This window comes from Lissotriton vulgaris, chromosome 6, assembly GCF_964263255.1.
Source record: "Lissotriton vulgaris chromosome 6, aLisVul1.2, whole genome shotgun sequence".
Taxonomy (NCBI): Eukaryota; Metazoa; Chordata; class Amphibia; order Caudata; family Salamandridae; genus Lissotriton; species Lissotriton vulgaris.
Window position 1 is genome coordinate 1,509,968,002 of NC_141694.1, and position 20,932 is coordinate 1,509,988,933.

The 20,932-nt window shown below is 44.5% G+C and overlaps 1 protein-coding gene across 2 annotated transcripts in view; it reads right to left on the reverse strand.

The window, feature by feature from the left end:
- The window catches only part of FERMT1 (FERM domain containing kindlin 1), a 303,369-nt gene that overhangs the window by 37,645 nt on the left and 244,792 nt on the right, over positions 1-20,932 (reverse strand). For both annotated transcript variants that reach the window (XM_086927689.1, XM_086927690.1), the window contains exon 13: positions 18,689-18,813. In XM_086927689.1, the coding sequence (XP_086783815.1) occupies positions 18,689-18,813 (125 nt within the window). The remainder of the gene's footprint in view (positions 1-18,688; positions 18,814-20,932) is intronic.

The window sequence follows — 20,932 nt, forward strand, 5'->3', positions numbered from 1 at the left end:
TATGTGACCACAGACTAATAGCTCTCGTGCCCAAGAAGTGTTTGACTGCACGAATGCCATCCTTATGTCTGATGCTTGTATACAAGCTGGCCACGTCGATAGTGATCAACAGGTAGTCATCTTCCCAGGGTGTGTCATATATTTTTTTCAGAAAATCCCCAGTGTCTAACAAAAATGAAGGTAATGTTTTTGTCAATGGATTCAGGAAGGAGTCAACAAATTTGGAAGTGTTTTCTAGTGCGCTGCCTATTGCTGAAATAATAGGGCGTCCGGGGGGGTTAAACAAATCTTTGTGCACCTTTGGGATCAAATAAAATACAGGTGTAGTGGGCATGTCTATTTTCAAGTACATTAACTCATCATGCGTTAATAAGGAGGAGTCGTACCACTGTTTCAGCTCTGTATTGAACAATGCATGGCTATCTGTCATAGTTTTTTCTTCAACACGTACATAGCATGCTACATCATCAAGTTGTTTATATGCCTCGGTTAAGTATTTCTCTCTGTCCCAGAGGACTACATTGCCCCCCTTATCCGCATTGCGCACTATGCAATTATTACACTCCAACAGTTTCCTAATTAAAGCATAATATTCTCTCTGCTGTTCATTATTTGCTTTGTTTGGATTTATGTTCTTACCCAACTTCTTCAGTTCATTGAGGACCAGTTCATTATAAACATCTACTGTGTCCCTGGATGTTGAAGGTATGAAACGTGATCTCGGTCTGAAGGGAGTTGGGGCTTCTTGATATATATTGATGTCTTCTTCCTGGGCAATGTTGTCAGCAAAGTCCTCAGGTTCCAAATCTTGTGCTTCCATGTTCGTTGCTCTCAATTCCATCATTAAATCCATGTCCTCCACTCTCAGGTTGTTCCCAATTGCAGTCCCCACCTGGGGAGCCTCAGTAGTCCTTTGCCTCGGGTTTGTAAGGAAATGCTTTTTAAGTTTGAGCAGTCTTATAAACTTAAAAAGATCAATGCGGGTTTGTACAAAATCCATATCAGCTTCTGGACAAAATGAAAGGCCTAGTTCTAAGATCTTTTGCTCTTTATCTGTCAATTGGATATTCGTCAGATTGATAATTGTCATATTGTTAGAGGCAATATATATATATATATATATATATATATATATATATATATATATATATATATATATATATATATATATATATATATACACACACACACATAAATAAAAAAATATTTATTTGTAACCACATTTTTAAATGTAACAATTTCTGTGCAACTAACCATGTACTTTATCTCTCTATATAAACTCTCTATTAATCAAGATTGTTATGTATATTTAAACATTTTAAATGAACTTACCTGCAATGTGAAATCCTTTTGGTGGGCTTCACCAAGCGTTCCTTTAAATGGTATGGTAAGTCAAAGGGGCAAAATACCTACCACCTAATCATAATGTTTATGCTCCCGACCTAGCAAGAAGGGACCAAACTCTCAAGGGCGAAGCCAACATCATCTTCTGGTCAGTCCACATGTTCTTGCAGTGTGTTTGTAAATACACACTCACTCCCCCCCACAAACACACAGATACAATATCAAGGCCATAGTAATATGTGACAGCCTTATCTAGTGGTTAATGGTTGTCTGATAAGTAGTTTTGACTTGTTCCTGCAGTTACACATGTGCTTGAGGTGACATGATTGGGCTCAAGCATCAGTATTGTCCCTGCAGCTAAGCACTGAGCTGGTCCTTCACTTCTTGCCAAAGAACATAGGGTGATGTTCATTCGAGACCTAGCTGTAAAACCTACTGCTGTGCTAGTAAGCATGGGGACTCGAGAACTCAATTGATTTAGCTCCAGAGTAAACACTAGATGGGAATCCATGAAGACCAATGCACCTTGATTGTTATACACACAGATGAAATTGGTGACAAATGAATCTCCATACAGGCAAATGAAGACCAGCTACTACGCTGTTTCAGGCTTCAATGTTAGTTTAAGGGTGCACTTTGTATTTTCCTTTGGTATAACGGTCACCTATTCTCTAATTCTAGGAGTGGCTTTGTCAAAAGTCAGGCACCACTCAAATGAGATTGCTAGACCTCTTCTGTTTCATTGGCATCAACTGATTTCAGAGTTCAGATGATAAGGATGGGAGGTCGGTCGTTTAGCTTTGCGGCCGCTAGACTTTGGAACTCTCTTCCGCCCTTGCTAAGGAGTCAGGGTGAATTCTTAGCATTCAAGAAAGGGTTGAAAACCCATCTGTTTCCAAGAGTAGTATGAGCTCTGCATCGGTGGTTTCGGCTTGCTGAGTCAAAGCACCAGGATACCCTCTGGGTGGCAGTGCAGCGCTATATAAGTATGCAAATACATACATACATACATACTGTAGTATATTCGTCAGGGTGAAATATGTCAGGCCGCCAATGAATCGGCTTTGACAATGCTCTGTGGTAAACACAGAATCATAGAGCAACTAATCAGGTAATGAATGCACTTTCCCTCAGCGGTAGCTAAATCCTTTATCCCCACTGAGACATGGACGGATCGTCTGGCCACATACTTCCTCGACAAGTTTAAAATTATTCAGGAGACCTTTCTAACAGTAACCCCTGTGCCATGGGACAATGGTGAATTAGTTTCCTCCCAAATTCAGGGGAGTATACCATCTTTGAATCCGTTCCCATTGGTTCCCATTGGTTCCCTTGGAAACATCTTTAGAAATCTTTTAAGGCCTTAAATCTGCCCCCCCCTCCGATCTATGCCTGGCCAGCATCATCAGCAGTTATTATTATCCTACGGTCAACCAGATACTTAACCGGTCTTTGCAGACAGGTTGGGTCCCTGATAGGTGGAAAAGGGCTTAAATCCTTCTACTACTCAAAAAATAAACGTTGGATCCGGAAGAGCCCTCTAATTACAGGCCAATATCTCAGCTTCCTTTCTTTTCCAAGGCATTGGAAAAGGCCGTAAGTCAGGTGATTACAGCTTTCGTGGAAACCAACTCCATTCTCCACCAGAGTCAGTCCGGTTTCAGAACGAACTTTAGCACTGAAACAGCGCTGCTGGAGGGTTCTGAAGCCATTAAGGAGGTTCTGGACAAAGTTTGAAAAGCCGCACTGATATTAATGGATTTATCTGCTGCTTTTGATACCGTTCCCCATGACCGTCTCCTGGTTAGACTCCAGGAATGCAGCTTTGGGGACACGGAACTCAATTGGTTTGCCTCCTTTTTAAAAGACCGTACATTCCCCCTTCGGTGGTGGGAGTTCCACAAGGCTCAATTTAGAGCCCCACCCTTTCTAACATATATATGGCTCCACTAGCATCTCTGGCCGAAGCACACAGAGCTAAAATAGTATCATATGCTGATGATACATAGCTTCTCTTCACATGCGATAAAGACTCTGATTTTAATGGAGAGTTGATGAATTCATGTCTGACCAAAGTGTTCTCCTAGTTACAGGCCAATCAGTTCAAGTGTAATCCCGAAAAACCCGAGATTATTTTCTTTGGCAACCCCCGTAGCAGTGCATGGCTGAACTGGTGGCCAGCAGATATGTCTCCCTCTTCTACCTCTTTTAGTACAGTGAAAAATCTGGGAGTAAAGTTGAATGAGAAGCTCTTTATGAAAGCCCAGATTCAAACAGTGGCAGGGTCCTGCGTTGGCATGTTGAAAATGCTAAAGCAGTTCCTGACGCTTCTATCCATTACTCACAGAAGACCGGTAATCCATGCTTTGATAATCTCTAGGCTGGACTACGTTAACAATCTCTATTTGGGACTGCCGGAGTATCTTTTGTCATGGCTGCAAGTATCCCAAAATGCGGCGGCAAGAGCAATTCTCTTGCTGGGCCCAAGAGCACGGATGTCCACATGTTTGCACACCCTGCACTGGCTTCCAATCCGCAAAAGGATTTATTTTAAGGCCAAGGTTCTTGCTTTTAAGGCCCTATACGGCATTGGTGCCGGGTACATCAGAAATAGAGTCCAGTTCTACTCTCCATGTCGTACTCTAAGGTCCTCAACACTTCAACTGGCACAGGTCCATAAATACCATTGAACACGGATAGGGGGTCACTCTTTTCAGGTTCAGGCGCCCCAACTGTGGAACAATCTTATGGTGGGACTAAGACTGTCACATAATCTCCTGGCTTTTAGGAAATTATTGAAAACCTGGCTATTTCAGCTTTAATACCTAATTATGGTTGTCTCACGCACAAAATCTGGATATTTTCACACCACAGCGCCGGGACACTCGATTGAGTAGCTGAGCGCTTACAAATACCCATTTAACATAACATAACACTATAGACACAAAACGTTCAGGTCACTTTCAGAGGAGGTGTTAGAAATGGGGGTCTCTAGTTGGCAGAGATATGCACCTTTGTCCAATAGGGCCCCTTAGTTCTAGTCAGGGTAAGCGGGATACACACTTTAGATAACCCTGTTCACCTGTTGGGTAGCTGGTACGAGCAGGCAGACTTATCCCAGAGGAAATGTGTAAAGTATTTGTACTCCAAACACTCAGTAATACAGTGGTAACATCACAAATGAACACCTCACCAGTTTAGAAAAATAACGTATCTTCATCTAAACTCAACAAGACCAGAACGACAAAAAACCAGCATACATGTATTAAGAATATGACTTTAAAAACAACTGGGTCCACAGAAAACTATGGATGTGTGATTCTCACAAAGTACCAGTAGATGCATCAAAATTCACAAGACCAACCAGCCGCAGAAGCATAAAAGAGATGCGTCAGTTCCTGAGACCGTGGGGAAGTGGTGTGAAAGTTCTGTTGCATTCAGGAGAAGTGAGGCGTCGAATCTGGGACGGTTCAGGTCCATGGGTGTTGCGTCGGGAAAACCTGCCACACAGTTACGAGGCATGGAAATCCGGGATGCTTCGGCAATCTATGCGTCGGCGTGAAGCACTGCGTCTGTTTCTGCAGCCACGATCACTCAATGCGTCGGTTCTTGCAGCGGCGATAGGGTCTGTGTCAGTTTTGGCAGTATTGCGGCGATGAGTGGAAAATCTTCTCACATAGTGGTGCTGCATTGGAAAAACAGCAGCAGGAAGATTGATGCATCAATTTTCTTAGTTCTTCAGGGTTTTTCCAGCTCCCAACAGCAGGAACAATCTCCAGAGGCCCAGAACTGGAACAGGCACTTCCTGGCAGGTCAGAACTCACAGCAACAGAGTTAAGGAGACCTGGGGTGAAGTATTTGTAATGTAATCTATATTACTATTATAAAGAGAGAACTTGCAGCTTTGAGCCAAGTAAACTCGAAAACTACACCACCAATCTGAACACCCAAGACATCTTAGAAAACCTCAGGGCAAGCAGAAGGACATAGGCTACATAAAAATAAAAAAAAATGTTGTTTAAAATATTTACAAATAAAAATAAAGTAGTCCCTTGCAAGTAGCGCCGGCCGCGACGTATGCGTGAGGGTAGTAGCGTCGTTCACGAGCAACAGGAAGAGCGAGACATGAGGAGCGTCTGCGTGAGGGGAGGAGCGGAGTTCACCAGCAACAGCAATACGGGAGGGGAGTAGCGTCGTTCACGAGCAACAGGAAGAGCGAGACATGAGGAGCGTCTGCGTGAGGGGAGGAGCGGAGTTCACCAGCAACAGCAATACGGGAGAACATGAGCGCCGGGAGGAGCTGCGGAGCGTTGAGAAGCGGAGGAGCAGTGGCAGCGCGGGGAGGTAGGTCGGGACCTGGGGGGGGTTACAAAGCCGGGGAAGGAGGCGGGAGGAGGGCGGGAGGCGGGAGGCAGTAGGCGGTAGGCGGTAGGTGCTATGCGCTATGCCCAATGTCGGGCGGGGGGCGGCGGGCAGCGGGCTCAAGGCGGGAGGTGGTATAGCCAATGTCGGGGCGGAAGGCGGGAGGCGGGAGGCGGGAGGCGGGAGGGATGCGGACTAGGCAATGTCGGGGGGGGGCACAGGGGCTAAAAATGCTGCCCCCAGCCCCTTTCTGTCCCAGGCAACGCTGGGGCGGGCTGCTAGTGTAATATAAATTTAATGTTTACTTGTAAAGCGCACTGTTGCCTGTCGGCGTCCTGGCGCTGTATACCGCTGGGGAACCCGTACTGGCTTTCTCTGTGGGATGGTCCCTACTGGGAGTCCCCAAGGTGGAGCCAGGCATCCCCGGCGTTGATGGGGATGTTGTGGAGATTAGGCAAGCTATTGCCCAGAGTTGCCGAGTGGGACCCCTTGTTAGAGTGGGCACCGAGGCGAGAATTATCGAATCCGCTGACCCTGGTCCACGACCTTGCCACGTTGGGAATTGAACCCTGGTCTCGGGCCGACTTCTCCTTCCGGGTCTGCCGCCTCTAACCAGTGAGCCACACCACTTCACTAGAGTGGTCCTGAGACTTCAGAACAGGAGGCCAGCACACACAGGTGCATGGAGATCTTCTCCAAAAAGGTTCAAAGCAAAGTTCCAGTCTTTGTCCTCTCCTTGGCAGACACAGCATCTGGAGGCTAACCCCACACAGCACACATCAAAGGGGCAGTGCTCCTCCTTACAGCTCCTTAGCTCTTCACCATGGCAAAGGTTCCTCTTGAGTCCAGAAGTGATCTAAAGTTCTGGGGTTTTAGGTCAAATACGTATACACAAAATGTCTTTGTTCTCTTTGTGCAAGGTCTCCGAGCCCAGTCCAAACCATCTCTGTCCTCACTGGTGCAGTATGATCACGGGGGTGGAGACATCATTGTGCAAGGGAGACATGCCCTATTCGGGTGCAAGGAAATCTCCTCCCACTACTCTAAATGCAGCCAAGCCCCATTCAGCTCAGCTCTGAGTCATCCAGGAAGGGCCAGGAACACCTGAACCCCTAGTGGCTGTCTACAGTAAAGTCACATCCCCAGCCCCTGTCACTCCAAAAACAGACAGTCAATATACAAACAGGCAGATACACACCGAATGGTTAAACAAAAAAATGCCTACTTTCTAAAAGTGGCATTTTCAAACACACAATTTAAAAACCATCTTTACTAAAAGATATGTTATTAAATTCTGAGTTGAGAGAGCCTAAACTTTATTTCTCATTATTGTCCCAATGGGAAGTTATACTTGTAAGATGTTACAAAGCACGTCTCATTCTATCCTAACGGGCAAGATAGCCTTTCAATAGTGAAAAACGAAATTGGCAGGAATTCACTATCAGGACATGTCACACATACCAGTACATGTCCTACCTTTGACATATACTTCACCCTGCCTATGGGGGTACCCTGGCCCTACCATATGGGTGCCTTACATGTGTGAAAATAAAAGGTTAGGGCCTGGAAAGTGTGTGCACTTGACAATTCGACATGGCATTTAAACTGCGCACAGACACTGCAGTGAAAGGTCGGATATACCTTTTTTAGGGCTACTCATGTAGATGGCACAATCGGTGCTGCAGGCCCACTAGTAGCATTTGATTTACAGGCCCTGGCACACTCATTGCACTTCACTAGGGGCTTACCAGTATAACAAATATGCCAATCATGGATAACCAATCAAGTTCACAATTTATACAGAGAGCATATGCACTTTAGCACTGATTAGCAGTGGTAAAGTGCCCAGCGTCCTACAGCCCCAATGACCTTGAATATTTCTTATACAGATGGTTTTCCTTTAATTTATTTTTTATGTACCGGATGTGCGAGTCTAGTACAGCCATTTTGCAGAGAAATGTTGTGTTTATGTTTCATGCAATATACATTAAAAAAATTCATTTGGATCAAAACAAGGCCTAACATAAGAAATGGGGGCGTGTCACAGAAAATATTTGCAGTAATATTGGTGAGCTGCTGCTATGGTACAATATTGAAAACACACTTAAATCTCCCTGAATATTCGATGTAAACACATTTAGTGCCTTATTTATGAGAAGTGATGCATTGCTGATTGAAAACAGGGATACGTCACTTCTTAGTGCGCCCTTCTTGCGACATGAGGGATGTGTCATATTTACTGTATGACGCATCATGTCGCAAAGAGTTACAGATATGTCAGTATTTCTGACGCATCTGTAGGCGTAAAAGTGATGCATTGCTGGGGTTTGTCGGAACATAGATGCAACTCCAGCAATGTGTCCTTTCACATGGGGCCAGGCCCCATGTGAAAGGGTCTGCATCAGTCTTACGCCTGCTGTGAGGCAGGTGTAAGATAGTGATGCAGTGGTGTCCTAGAAGTGGCGCACTGAGTTCTCATAGATTTCAATGCACCACTTCTACTAAGTTTTTTGCGGGGGAACACCCACCCTGCATATGTTCTACCTGGCGCAGGTATAATGTGGGGCAGGGGTTTACATAGTGACGCATCTGCCTAGATGCATCACTTTGCAAATAGGGCGCAACATGGCACATTTTGTACGCTGCAGGTGCGTCACAAAAAGTGACACACTTGCAGCATAAAAGTGAAGCAAGGCCTCGTAAATAACGCCCATAGAATTTGGACGAGTGTTCCTTTGCACTGTCAGGGACCTAATGAAATAATATACTTAATAAAGTGCACAGCTACTCAGACTAAAGTGTCCTGTTGTTTGACAGCGGGAGGAAAACGTGCGTAAAAGACAGTTATTAAAAAGCCAGGTTTTTAAGATCTTCCAGAAAAAAAGGAGATCTGTGGTTAGTTTTAAAGACTCAGGGAGTCTATTCCACAATTTTGCACCTAGAAAGCTAAGGGATCTGCCACCAGTGCGGGCATGGCATATTTTAGACACCATGCCCAGGTTGGCATTGGAAGATCGTAGGGGTCTAGATATTGTGTATCGATTAACACGCTTATTTAGGTAACCGGCTCCTATGCCGTTGTAAGCTTTAAAGAAGATGGTCATCGCTTTGACGTCAATCCATTCTTTTATGCGGAGCCAATGAAAAGACCTAAGAATAGGGGTCATACTAGATCTGGGTTTAGGCCTCAGGATGGCTCTGGCCGCCGTGTTTTGTACCACTTGTAGGCACTGGATAAGGGATTTGGGAAGACCGAGGTACAAGCTATTGGCATAGTCAAGCGTTGATGTCACCAGAGCCTGCACCACATTCTTTCTGCTCTCAAGCAGTAAAAGTGGCAGGAGTTTTCTTTTAGCATCCGAAGTATACCAGTTCGATTTTTTATTTGAATAGCGCATGGAGAGTGTCTTCTCTATGACAATTCCTAAGTTTTTTACTTTCTTCCTTTCCGTGGGAGGGGGGAGGCTGATCTTTTGGCCACCAAGAGCTCCAGTCAAGCGTTTCTGGATTACCAAAGAAAACAACTTCAGTTTTGTCAAGATTGCACTTCAGCCGATTGATCTTAAGCCAGTTAAAATCCTATGTGAGTCAAGACCTAATCATTGCCAGTCAAAGTCGGTTCCTTTTTCACATGTAAAAATCAGCTGAGTGTCATCAGCATAGGAAACAATTCTGGCACCCTCTTCCTCTACCAGAAATGCAATGGGGATATATATATATTAAAAAAGAGTAGGACTCTGTTCACCTGAGCCACGACACGCCACGCCACGCCCACGCCAGACTTCGAGCAGGAAGCGAGGAAGCGAGGAAGCAGGAGCCGAGCCGAGCGGGAGAACCACGGAGCGAGAGAGCCGCGCAGAGAGTGCTGCGTTTCTGCGGACACTCACCAGACAGCCACCGGACGTTCGGACGACCGCCAGCTGATTTTAGCGGTAAGCGGGAAAAGTAGAAAGTGAGCCGCAAACCCCGTCCTCCGCCTCCCGCCCCGCCTGGGACTACAGCGGCGCCCGAGGGGAGGAGGAGGCGTTAGCCGGTGCGCCGCAGGAGAGCCTTCAAAGGAAATAAAGGTTCACGCGAAAAGGGCACACGGGAGGCAGTGGTGGCGGAGGCCACTCGACGCAAGCCCCACATCGTCAGCGCCTAATCAGAGCTTCAGCGCTAATAACCATCCCCAGCCCCAAATTCCCCCCTAGGCAGACTCGGACGTACAGCTGGAGGAGTAACCAGCTGAGTCTGCAGGGGATCAGGGAAACAGGTGCCCAAAATATCGAAAGGGAGCACCTATAGGCATCAAAGAAATTCCAGTAATTAAAGATTACAAGCCCAGTATAAGCCTTGGAACTATTGTGAAGCAGGCGTCCTACCTAAATACGGGTGAAAGGGCAATTGTGGCAACCAAAAAGGAGGGAAATCTGGCGGAAGGCTCATAAGGTAGAACAGAGGTAAGTGGATTAATTGTAATAAGTAAAAATTTTAATAATTAAGTGTTACACCTACATTAACACAACAGCGCATGCACCCTGAAATGGCTCCCAAGAAAGGGTCAAATCTACCTACAGGGGAGGAACAAGAGAGGAGTAAATTAATGGAGGGATCAAAATCGCTGGATGAGAGTCAAGAAAGCCATGTATCATCCTTGGAGAATAGTAAGGGTAAAAGAAAGAAAAGGAAAGTTAAAAAAGCACCGAAGAATGCACAGAAGGCAAAAAGAGGTGGTAATCAAACGACCAATAAACAGAAAGAGAAGACGGAAGTGACAAAGTCCATAAAGGAGTTTGTGGGTAAACACTATAAATCACTGAACCCAGCGATAACATCGGAGATTGATGACGAAATAGTGGAAATTGGCGGAGAAAATGATGAAAACACAGACAAACCGGACAAAAGGCAAAGTCGGTTAGATAAGGGAGGAAACCATGAAGAAGCCAGCCAGGACAGTAAGGAGGAGGGGGAGAACCTCAATACTATAAATCTGACTCTTCAAAGCCAAAACCACCAAATTTCGGCGCCTCGACTATCATCATCTCCCAAACTGTTCTCACAGCTGTCTCCAGGAAACAAAGATCAAAGGGGAAATGAAGATCAGAACCGAAGTGTTATCTGGGGAGGAGCGCCAGATCAGTTCCAGCAGCTCTATCAATTGCAAAAAACACCAACGCATCAAGAGAGCATAAGGTCCAGTAACCAAGTAAATCCGGCCAGAAACACAATACAGGATTCGGTGATCTCCGAAACGCCAACATCATCGCTGATAGAGGTAATCTTGTTACTCCAGAAGGCTCTACAAGGAATCCTGGAAGTGAGCCTCTCAAATAATGGTCTGATGAAAGCTCAGAAACAACATCTGAAGAAAATAGAAGAGGAACTAGGAGAAATAAAGAGCAAAATGCCAAACAAGGTAATGTCAATGGTCTCAACCCCGCTAAAGGAGAAAAGTGTCATGGTAATACTAGAAGAAGAAAGTAGTGTAGCTTTGGAAAGTGCTCACCAACCTGCAAAACAATCAGCACAGAAGGCAGAAGAGTCAGCAGATAATGTATACATATCAAGAAGACCAATGCTGATAAAAAGGCGCGGGGGGTATGTCACACGTGGGGCCACGATCAAGACGGGAAAAAACAGGCAACAGAAACAAGAAGGGAAGAGAAAAGAGAAGGAAAAAGAGATGGGGGTGATACAGTCAAGCTTGAATGCATCAGCAGCGACCTTCACAACAAGTAGACCCGTGCATGTAGAGGCAAAAGCCCTAAAGACCCCAAGAACCCCGAGAGTATCAAGAAAAAGGCTGAGATGCAAGGAGGCAATCGAGATCCCCCCTCCCAATAGTACGACGAAACAGAAAGTAAGGCAAAGGGATGATCGAGTTACAGAACAAAGGACAGTAAGAACCCAGATCTATGAAGACCCCAATATGAGAAAGAACTGGCGGCAACCAGTGAGATCAATCACTTATCAACAGGCGATGGTAACGAACACGAATCTCTCTGAGAGAGATAAGAACAACTGGTTATTTCTGGATCTAGTACCAGCTGGGAGGAAAGAGAGGCCGACAGGAAATCCAAGACCCCTAAATAGGGCACAGATTTTATCCAAATTTGAAAAATGCGGCAGCCTGAAAGGGATTGGTACTAAAGATATACAGCATGTCGGCTTTGTAGAAAACAGGTTTGGGAAGGAAGTAACAAAAATTACTCTTCACTCAGATCTGGTGAAAAGGGCAATCCTGAAAGCATCAACTGAAATAACTCAACAGGGAATAAGGATTATCCCAGAGAGAGAAATAAAAACCTTCACCGATAACAAGTTCCTAAATTACCATGCCGGACTGCAGAAGAGACAAGTGATTCTCTGCAGAGAAACAGAAAAGGAGTTAAGCCGCCTGAACATCATAATAGACAACACAAGGAACGACTCCCCATGGGGTAACTGGTCGTCACATAATAACCCAGTGGGAGAAGGTAACTTAAGTAACTCGTTGGACATGGAGGAAGTAGGTGTTTTGAGTGACATTGAATAGGATGGAGGGGGGTCGCAAGATTTAGGTCTCTTAACCTGGAATATTAACGGGATAGGCAATGAGCAAAAACGTGAGTACATAAAGGAAGCTATAAATAAAGTGGACATTGCCTGCCTGCAAGAGACCTGGTTATGCGACAATACCCCTACATTTGAAGGATACGTCCATATTCAGCGGCCAGCCACAAAGAATAAGCATGGTCGGCCCTCGGGGGGGTTACTGACTTTGATATCAACAAAAGTTATGAGAGATTTCGAAATATTGAATATAAAATGCAAGTGGGTACAAGCATGCAGAATTGAACTCATGAAGGTGGAACAGAAACATAAAATGATGATTTTAATGAATGTATATATGCAGTGGGATAACAGGGAGGAGTATGAAAGGGAAATGAAGAATTTTAAAGAGGATGTAGACAGTACCCAAGAAAAATTTCCCGTAGAGACAATACTAATAATGGGGGATTTTAACCATAAACTGAATCCAAAAAAAGCAGACCTATGGAATAGGGAACAGTTAGAGGTGTATGGGATAAACCCGGCTAAGTTCCCAATCGGGGAAATCTCGAAACAAGATCTAGGTCTAGTTCACACCCTAGGTGGTAGGGGTTTTCACTGCGTAAATGGGAGAGTAGTGACAGACTCACCAGCAGGAAAGACATTCATTCAGGGGCAACAGAATTGCCCCATTGATTATATATTCCTGCAGGCCTGGAGCTTCAACCTGATTAGGGATTTTAGGTTAGAACAAAAAGAAGTGAGCGATCACAAACTTCTGCATATAACATTAGCAGGAGGAAGGGATCTAGTGAGAGAAAGGGTAATCACACAGGAGGTCGAGTATCCCAAACGGGTGACGACACGCCTCACTGAGGAATACATGGAAAAATTGAAGTCCTTGCAACTAAAAATAGCACCAGACAACTGTGAGAATAAAAAATTGGAATGGTTTATAGGGAAATTAGAAGAGGTGGTCCAATGCTTAAAGCTAAAACTAAAAGGGAACCATCCCACAATGGGTAAACATACAAATCGATGTAAGGGGTTCTCTGTGGTGTGCCAAAACAAGAAAAAGGAGATACGTGCAATACAAAGAAGACAAAAAAAGAATTTTACATTAGAAAGAAAGGACCAGTTAGTTAGGCTGAAAAAAGATCTTAAGAAATTGGTAACCAACGCAAAAAGAGAATATAAAGAAAAATGCTGGTTAGAATTACTAGAAACCATAGAGAACAAAAACCTAAGGCAATTCTGGAGTCTAGTAAAGTCTGCAGCGGGTAATTCAGACGGAGATTTGAATTGTGTAGTGAGTGAGGCTGCATGGGAAGGGAACATAAGGGATCTGTACGGGGTAAGAACCCCTAGAGTGGAGGTGGAGTCTAATCTATGGCAAGAAATCTCGGATGACCTATTACATCAATTCAATGAAGATTGCATTGAGCTCACAATAAGAGAACTCAAGCTAACTCGGGCAGCAGGGCCGGACAACCTCCCCGCGATAATATTAAAATCTGATGTAAAATGGTGGGCAAGATTCCTAGCCATGATGTTCCAGGCTGTCCTAAAAGAAGGGGTAATGCCACCAACCTGGAAGGGGGCCATAATTAGGCCAATACACAAGAAAGGGAGCAAAGAGGAGCCACAAAACTACCGGCTAATTAATCTGCTAGATATAGGCGAGAAAGTGTTCTCTAAAATTGTGCTGAAACAACTGGAAGTATGGGTAGAAGAGTTTCAAATAATACCCACAGAACAGGGTGGATTTAGAGCAGGCCACTCTACAATAGACCACGGATTTGCGCTATGGGCGATGGCGATGAAGTCGACGGAACAGAACGGCAAGTTATGCTGCTGTTTTGTCGACTTCAGAGCAGCCTTTGATTCGGTGGATAGGGCCTGCCTATGGGAGTTATTAGAGAGGTTGAAGATCCCTAAGGATCTACTCACTATAATAAAAGAACTCCACAGGGAAAACTGGGGTCAAGTAATTAAGGATAAGGCGGGTTCTTTAACACTAAAAATACCCATAGCAAATGGACTAAGACAAGGATGTGTGTTGGCCCCACAGCTCTTTTCGATCTTCCTGTCTGATCTTCCGGCACATCTCGAGGTGGAGGGCAGTGCCAGCCCTAAAATGGATGGCAAAAAAATACCCTGCCTACTGTATGCAGACGATCTGGTGATAGTAGACCAGACCGAGAGGGGCCTACAAAGGAAGCTCAATGCTTTCAATACATACTGTGCCAATAAATTATTAACAATCAATCTAGATAAAACCAAAACCCTATGCTTCGGGAAAAAGATAAGCAAATTTAAATGGTATATAGGTGATCTCAAACTGGAGACGGTCAATGAATATCGATATCTGGGTCTGTGGTTCGATAGAGTTTTAAACTGGAACTCCCACCTGGATACCCAAAAAGCTAAGGCACTCTCTTCCATATGTGGTTTAAAAAGGTTTAATGGGGTATATGGAGAGATGTCACACCGACCTATGCTGAGAGCTTTTGAAGCAATGATACCATCTCAAGTTTTATATGGCGCTGAGATCCTTTATTTGAGCGGTAAGGGATCTTGGGACATGTTAGAGGGGAATTGCTTAAAAAGACTCTTATCTCTTCCTCAATCTTCAATGATACAAGCCATCAGGTTAGAAATAGCCACAAAATCCTGGAAAATACAATCCCAGATGGCTGTGATTAGATTTTGGAAGAGATTGGAAAACCCCGAAAACCAAAAAGTAGCATATTGGTGTCGCAATGAAATACTGAGAAGCGAGCTAAAATGGGCAAAAGGTTGTAGAGACAAACTGAAAGGAATTTGCAAATCTTTGGAGATCGATTGGGACCAAGAATCGCTTCGGGCCCTTAGTACTAAAGGGGATCTGAAGCAAAGGGGGAAGGAAGTTTCTAAAGAGATTGATATAGGCTACCTAACAAATAAAAAATCAGTGGCGCATATGTTAAATGCTTGGTCTAATGAAAACTGGTTCCCCTACCTTGATAGACTTCCTAACCGCGGGCTCAGGCAAGAGATCCTGAGGTGTCGAATCGGGATTAACCCGTGGCTAATAAACAAAGAGTCCAAAGCTAAAATGTTAGATCATGAAGGCTGCTGCAAGTGCAACCTGAGAACCAAGGGAGACTGGCCGCATATTCTGTTGGACTGCCTGTTTCTCCTAGAGCAGAGAAAACTATGGCTGCGCCCGGTTTTCCTAAAATATGGAATAAAAACAAGGATGCAGGCAGCCAGCTTCCTAACAGAATTACCCTACATTGACATTGTAATTGCCCTAGGGAAATACCTAAAGGTGGCCCAGAGTGCACTGAGACCCAAGGAAAAATGTAGTACTGTATGAATTTTTATTGTCTGAAATTTACACGACGTTAAGAAATATGAATAGGTTTTAAACTTTTATAGCATGTTTTTAGGTATCATAATTTTAATTGGTGTTTAGTGTTTTATAAGTGGAATTTGTACCCTTGGAAATGAAATATAGAACTGATTTTAAAAGAACATCATTCTAAAATAAGTATAGGTATTTATTGTATACTCCGCCTATTGTGTTATGCTCACTGTTTTGTTTAAAGACTACGGTCATAATAAACATACATTTTGACTTGACTTGACTTGAGTAGGACTTAGAATGGATCCCTGAGGGACACCTACATTCATGGCCGGAACCGGGGATAAGAAAGGGGGGAGCCAGATGTCTTGAGATCTATTTGCCAAGAAGGATGCCCAGCCCGATGTTAGCAAGTCTCTCCAGGAGCCGCTCATGTGGGACCAAATCGAAGGTCGCCGACAGATCGAGCAGTTTCAGAACAGCCTTGCCTCCCTGGTCCAGCTTACCCTTGAGAAATTCAGTCACTTCCAGCAGAACGGACTCCATACTGTAGTTAGCCTTAAAACTGGATTGGACTCATGAAGGAGCTTCCCATCGTTAATGTGTTTTTGGAGGGCCTTGCTTACATGCTTCTCTAATACTTTGGAGAGGGCCGGAAGAAGGGAGATTGGCCTGTAGTTGACAGGGTCCATCAGTTTGGCGTAAGTCTTTTTTTCACTGAAGAATCTTAGCATTCTTCCATAATTTCGGCATGTTGCCTGAGGAGAGGGAACCATTAAAGAGCTGGTTTAACGTGGGGTTTATGGTGGAAGCTGATAGGTTCAGGATATTTGCTGGAAATGGGCCGGTAGGAAAGCCAGACTTAATGCTTGGGAGAAGGGTCAGTGACTCTTCAAGCTAAAATGTAGGGAAAGCTAGTAAAGATGGAGGATCCAAGAGATGAAATTTGCTATTAGAAGTAAGGTAGAAGGCCAGTTTTTTCTCTCAGATGTTAGTGAAGGCTTGTTGGATCATGGGGATCTTTTTGTGAAAGAATTGAGCTATTTGCTTAGACCATTCTTCCTTTCATGGAGCTTCCTATGTGCCAGCTTTTGGAGTGGTAAAGGATTTAACTATGCTAAAGATTTCCTTGGGCATTTTCTATCTTAGTTTGAAAGAAGTTTTTTTTGGCTGCCTTCATGAGAATGTAATGAGCTTTTAAGGTGTTTTTACACATCTTCCTGTTCTCAGGTAGATAGGATTTACACCATTTCCATTACATTTTTCTACAATTACTTTTGCTCGATCTGAGGGAATCGTTAAACCATGGAGATTCTCTTTAAGGAACGGGAAACAACCAGTACCGCTGCACCAATGTTGATCCAGAGCCATGAATCTACTGATAGGGCGTCCGAGTCGGGGCAGCCAGACAGCTCTGGTGAGGAATGACCAAGGGTGTGTGCTAACATCGGAATGGATATTTTATAGAACGTCCTGTAATTAGGGACCCTCTGCCCTGGGTTAGCCCGAGGGGCTGTGGCACAGTTGGGAATGATGGATTTTAATAGGAGGTGGTCAGACCAGGAAATTGGAAGAGGTAGGCTTACTGATATGTCAAAGTTGTGAAATATTTGGTCTAGGGTATGGCCCTTCTCATGGGTGGCCCAAGAAATAGATGGAAACATGTTGCAGGCCTGCAGCGTCTTCAACAAGGAAGTTGATTGAGGGTCTTTTCCATTGTCCATGTGTATAGTGAAATCTCCCAGAATAAGGCAGTTGTTATATTTTTAGGCTAGGGAGGTGGTGGCGATATAAAACATAGTAATAAAATGTGCAATTGCACCAGGAGGTCTGTAAATCAGAAAACCAGCTATGCTATGATGGGGGAATAAGGTGCAGCAGAAGCCTAAGGACTCTGCGCCCTCGTTGTTTTCCATCGGGATGGGAGAAAAGTCTAGTTTTTGATTGTAAATTATGGCGACACCGCTCCCCCTTCCCACTCGTTCGGTCCCTCCTAAGGATTTTATAACCCGTAGGGATGGCCGAGGTGATAGTAGGGTTGGTGGCTTCAGACAGCGAGGTCTCAGTGAGAAATAAAACATCAGGCTCTTCCGCTAAAAGTAGGTCATAAATGTGTGGTTCATGCTTTTGCATAGAGTGACAACATAAGAGGGTGGCCTCGGTTTTCCTATTGCTTTTACACTTATTTTTGCGTGGTAGGCTCTTGAGTGCCAGTTTCTGGGCTGGAGGAGAGACCAGTTACACTTATTGCATCAAAAGTCTACCTCCAAGCTCGGATCAGCCGCTGTACACTGACATAATGGTAGTCGCCTAAGGCTAAGCAGTTTTTCCCTATTGTAATATCGTGAAAGCCTCCGGGACGCTGACAGGCACTGACTGGCTTGCCTTTGGCACACCAGCAGTGCGCGTCCGCTGCTCGCATGCGTTTTCCTTGGGAATATATAGGCTAATGCTTATGATGCAAACTGGATCGCTAACGCAACTGAAGAAGGGAAAACTGCATGGGCGGAAGTGAGGAGCCCGATAGTAGCCCTAGCCCTCCGCACAATCGCTGCATCAGCCGCGGCGGACCAGGCCTGGAGGAAAAGAGAGATGCGAATCGGAGCACCTAAGGAGGTGTAGGCAAGCAGAATCAAGTAAAGTGCAAGTGTGTGTAGGTAGGAGAAATTGTTAAAAAGCACAGAGTAATTCACCCACACATGTACAACTTAAAAAGTATTAAAAACCTAATAGCAGGGCAGGAAACACCAAATCCTACCACTGTCAGCTGCGCGCATCCGTTTTGCTAACGCAGCTGAGGAAGTGGAAACTGCGTAGGTAACCAGGGGCTCAAATTGCACCATAAATTCAAACCTGGTCTGTACCAGGGCCCCCAAAATATGTTTCGCTCAGGGCCCCCAAAATCCTTAAGATGTGCCTGGAGCCAACAGGCACATATCGGACAGAATGAGCGTGGGGTAAAGGGAGACTAAATGTACTAGTATATCCAGATAGATACTGACTCAAAGGCATGTAAACGATGAAAGATCATAATTAACACTTTCAGAGAAATTACATGAAGTACATTGTTTAAAAAAACATTGCCTCTGTAAAGGCTGTGCGTTCTTCACTTGTAGTTACCTTACAGTATAATATGTTAAACCGAACTCTGGCAGTGACTGCCATGCCTGGATAAAACGTAATTTCGCTTCCACGAGGGGTATCTGTGCCACATTTTGGTGTGCTTCCAGAATGCGAGCGGCCAACTGCAAAACACAAAAATGTGAAAGAATGATGTACTGTTGGCGACACATTCACTGCTTGTGTCATATAAATGTCCAACACATTCTCTAGTTAAAATATATTCACCTTAAAGACTCAATAGAATATGATAACCACTGTTTCCACAAAAATTATTCAAAACTTCACAAAATGCCTGATATTTGTTAGCAGACATTGAAACACTGGCAGATTTGCGAACTTGCTTTTGTTCATTTTGTTTATTTAATAATACAGCTATTAGAACATTTATAAGCACTTTCCATACCACACACACACTCTACAAACCAGAAAAACTAAAATTCACTATAAAACATTGTCATTTTCACAGAATAGCATTGAGCAGCAAGGTTTTGGGGTTAGTTCATCATTTTCAATTTTGAACAGTGCTAGAATGATGTATAGTTTACCATACGAGCTGCTACGCCACTAGGCGCACAGTAAGTCTAATAGGAGCATCACGGAACAGAGACATATACTTATTAAATGACGTGCAATAATTTTCTGGGAGACTAGTCAATGTGATAATCAGTCTAAAAGATAGGCTTAATGTATGTACTTAGATTTACCAGATCATTCCACTTGCTCCATAGGTGATTTCTCCCATGGTAGCACTGACTGATATATGACCTATTTTTAGGTCTCGCGCCTAGCGTTGCAGAGCGCAGCATTGCTCGCGCAGCGCAAGACCTCTTGAAAGGGCTTCAGAAAGCTACCCACAGGCTTGTGCGTGTAGATTTGCTTTCCCCGTCTGTAATTGGCTTTCGCGGTTTTTTTTTTAAGCGGCACACGATTGCGCAAAGGCGGGCGCATGTTCCGCCTTTGCTCTGCCCATTCCCACCAGTGGCCAGCACGTGCAGCAGCGCGGGTGCTGGCCAACGGTCGGAATGGGCGTGCCTTTGCCCCTGCTCCTGTGTGGTGCGCGCGCACCGGCAAAAAACATGACTTTAAGCATTCCTGGGGTAGAGGTTTTATCTTGCAGGCATTTTCTATAGCACTCTTGCTTGACCATTTTAGTGTGGAATTGATACACCATGTTTTAACTGAATCGAAATAACAGATAGCTTTGCTTGCTATCGGTAGTAAAGGGTAAATGGAATTGTAAAACCCTTGTTGACTGCGACGGTAGAATACGCCCTCCCCTGACAGAGACGCTGTGCCCGCCCACACCCTGCACGTTACGCAAGGCGCGCTGCTAGCCATGGGTTCGACTAGTCTAGTCAGAGTACTTTTGTACTTTGTTGAACTTTTCATTGCAGAGTTGATGGTCTTGAGTGCTGAGGTGGAAATGTGTATGTGCCCATATTTACAGGGTCACGTAAATTCACTCTCTGCGACGTTTCATGTCCTTGTAAATGTGGGCCCCTTGCACCCCATTAATGATTGTTTGCGTTAGTGCATAGTTGATGTTTGCACGCCAGCCCAGGGGAGAAGGACGGGAATGTGCCATAGATACAGTCTTCCTGCCCTTTTATATTGACGGAAGGAAGGCTTGCTGCGCTGTTGTGCGTCAAAAATATTGTACATGAGGAGCTAAATGTGGTGCCATTTTGCCTTGAAATTTGCCATAGGAAGATGAAGAATTCCCCTGATAAAATAACAACCTGGTCCTAGTTCATTTTGTACCATTGGTAAATCAAGAGGGAATTTCTGTCCGTCAGGATGGAGAAGCTAGGAAACAGCTCCAATTCCTTGTATTAAAATGTAACATTGAACGTGTTCTAAATGTAGATAGTTGGGCACTGCAAATGTGAACTGCCTGTAAGTCAGGTTTCAATGTCTGGAAGCCAGGTGGTTTAGTATCAAATGAGTCCCAGAAGATACAGAGACCTGCAAAGGACACTTCTTGAAGTTGAAATATGGTCTGCTCTAAGGCCTATGCCTACAAGTGTACTGGAAGATTGAGAGAGAGCCACTGATATCCATTTGTCCATTAGTTCACTGTGGAGTATTCATAGGGTAATGAGCCCTGAGGAAACTGCCTAAGTTAACTATATTCAAAGTTGTCAAACAACCAGGAGCAATTCTAGTGGATACTTGGGAGATGTTTCCAAAGGCATGCCATCAGGACCTGCGGTAAAGCTCTACTGCCTTATAGCTTTGAGT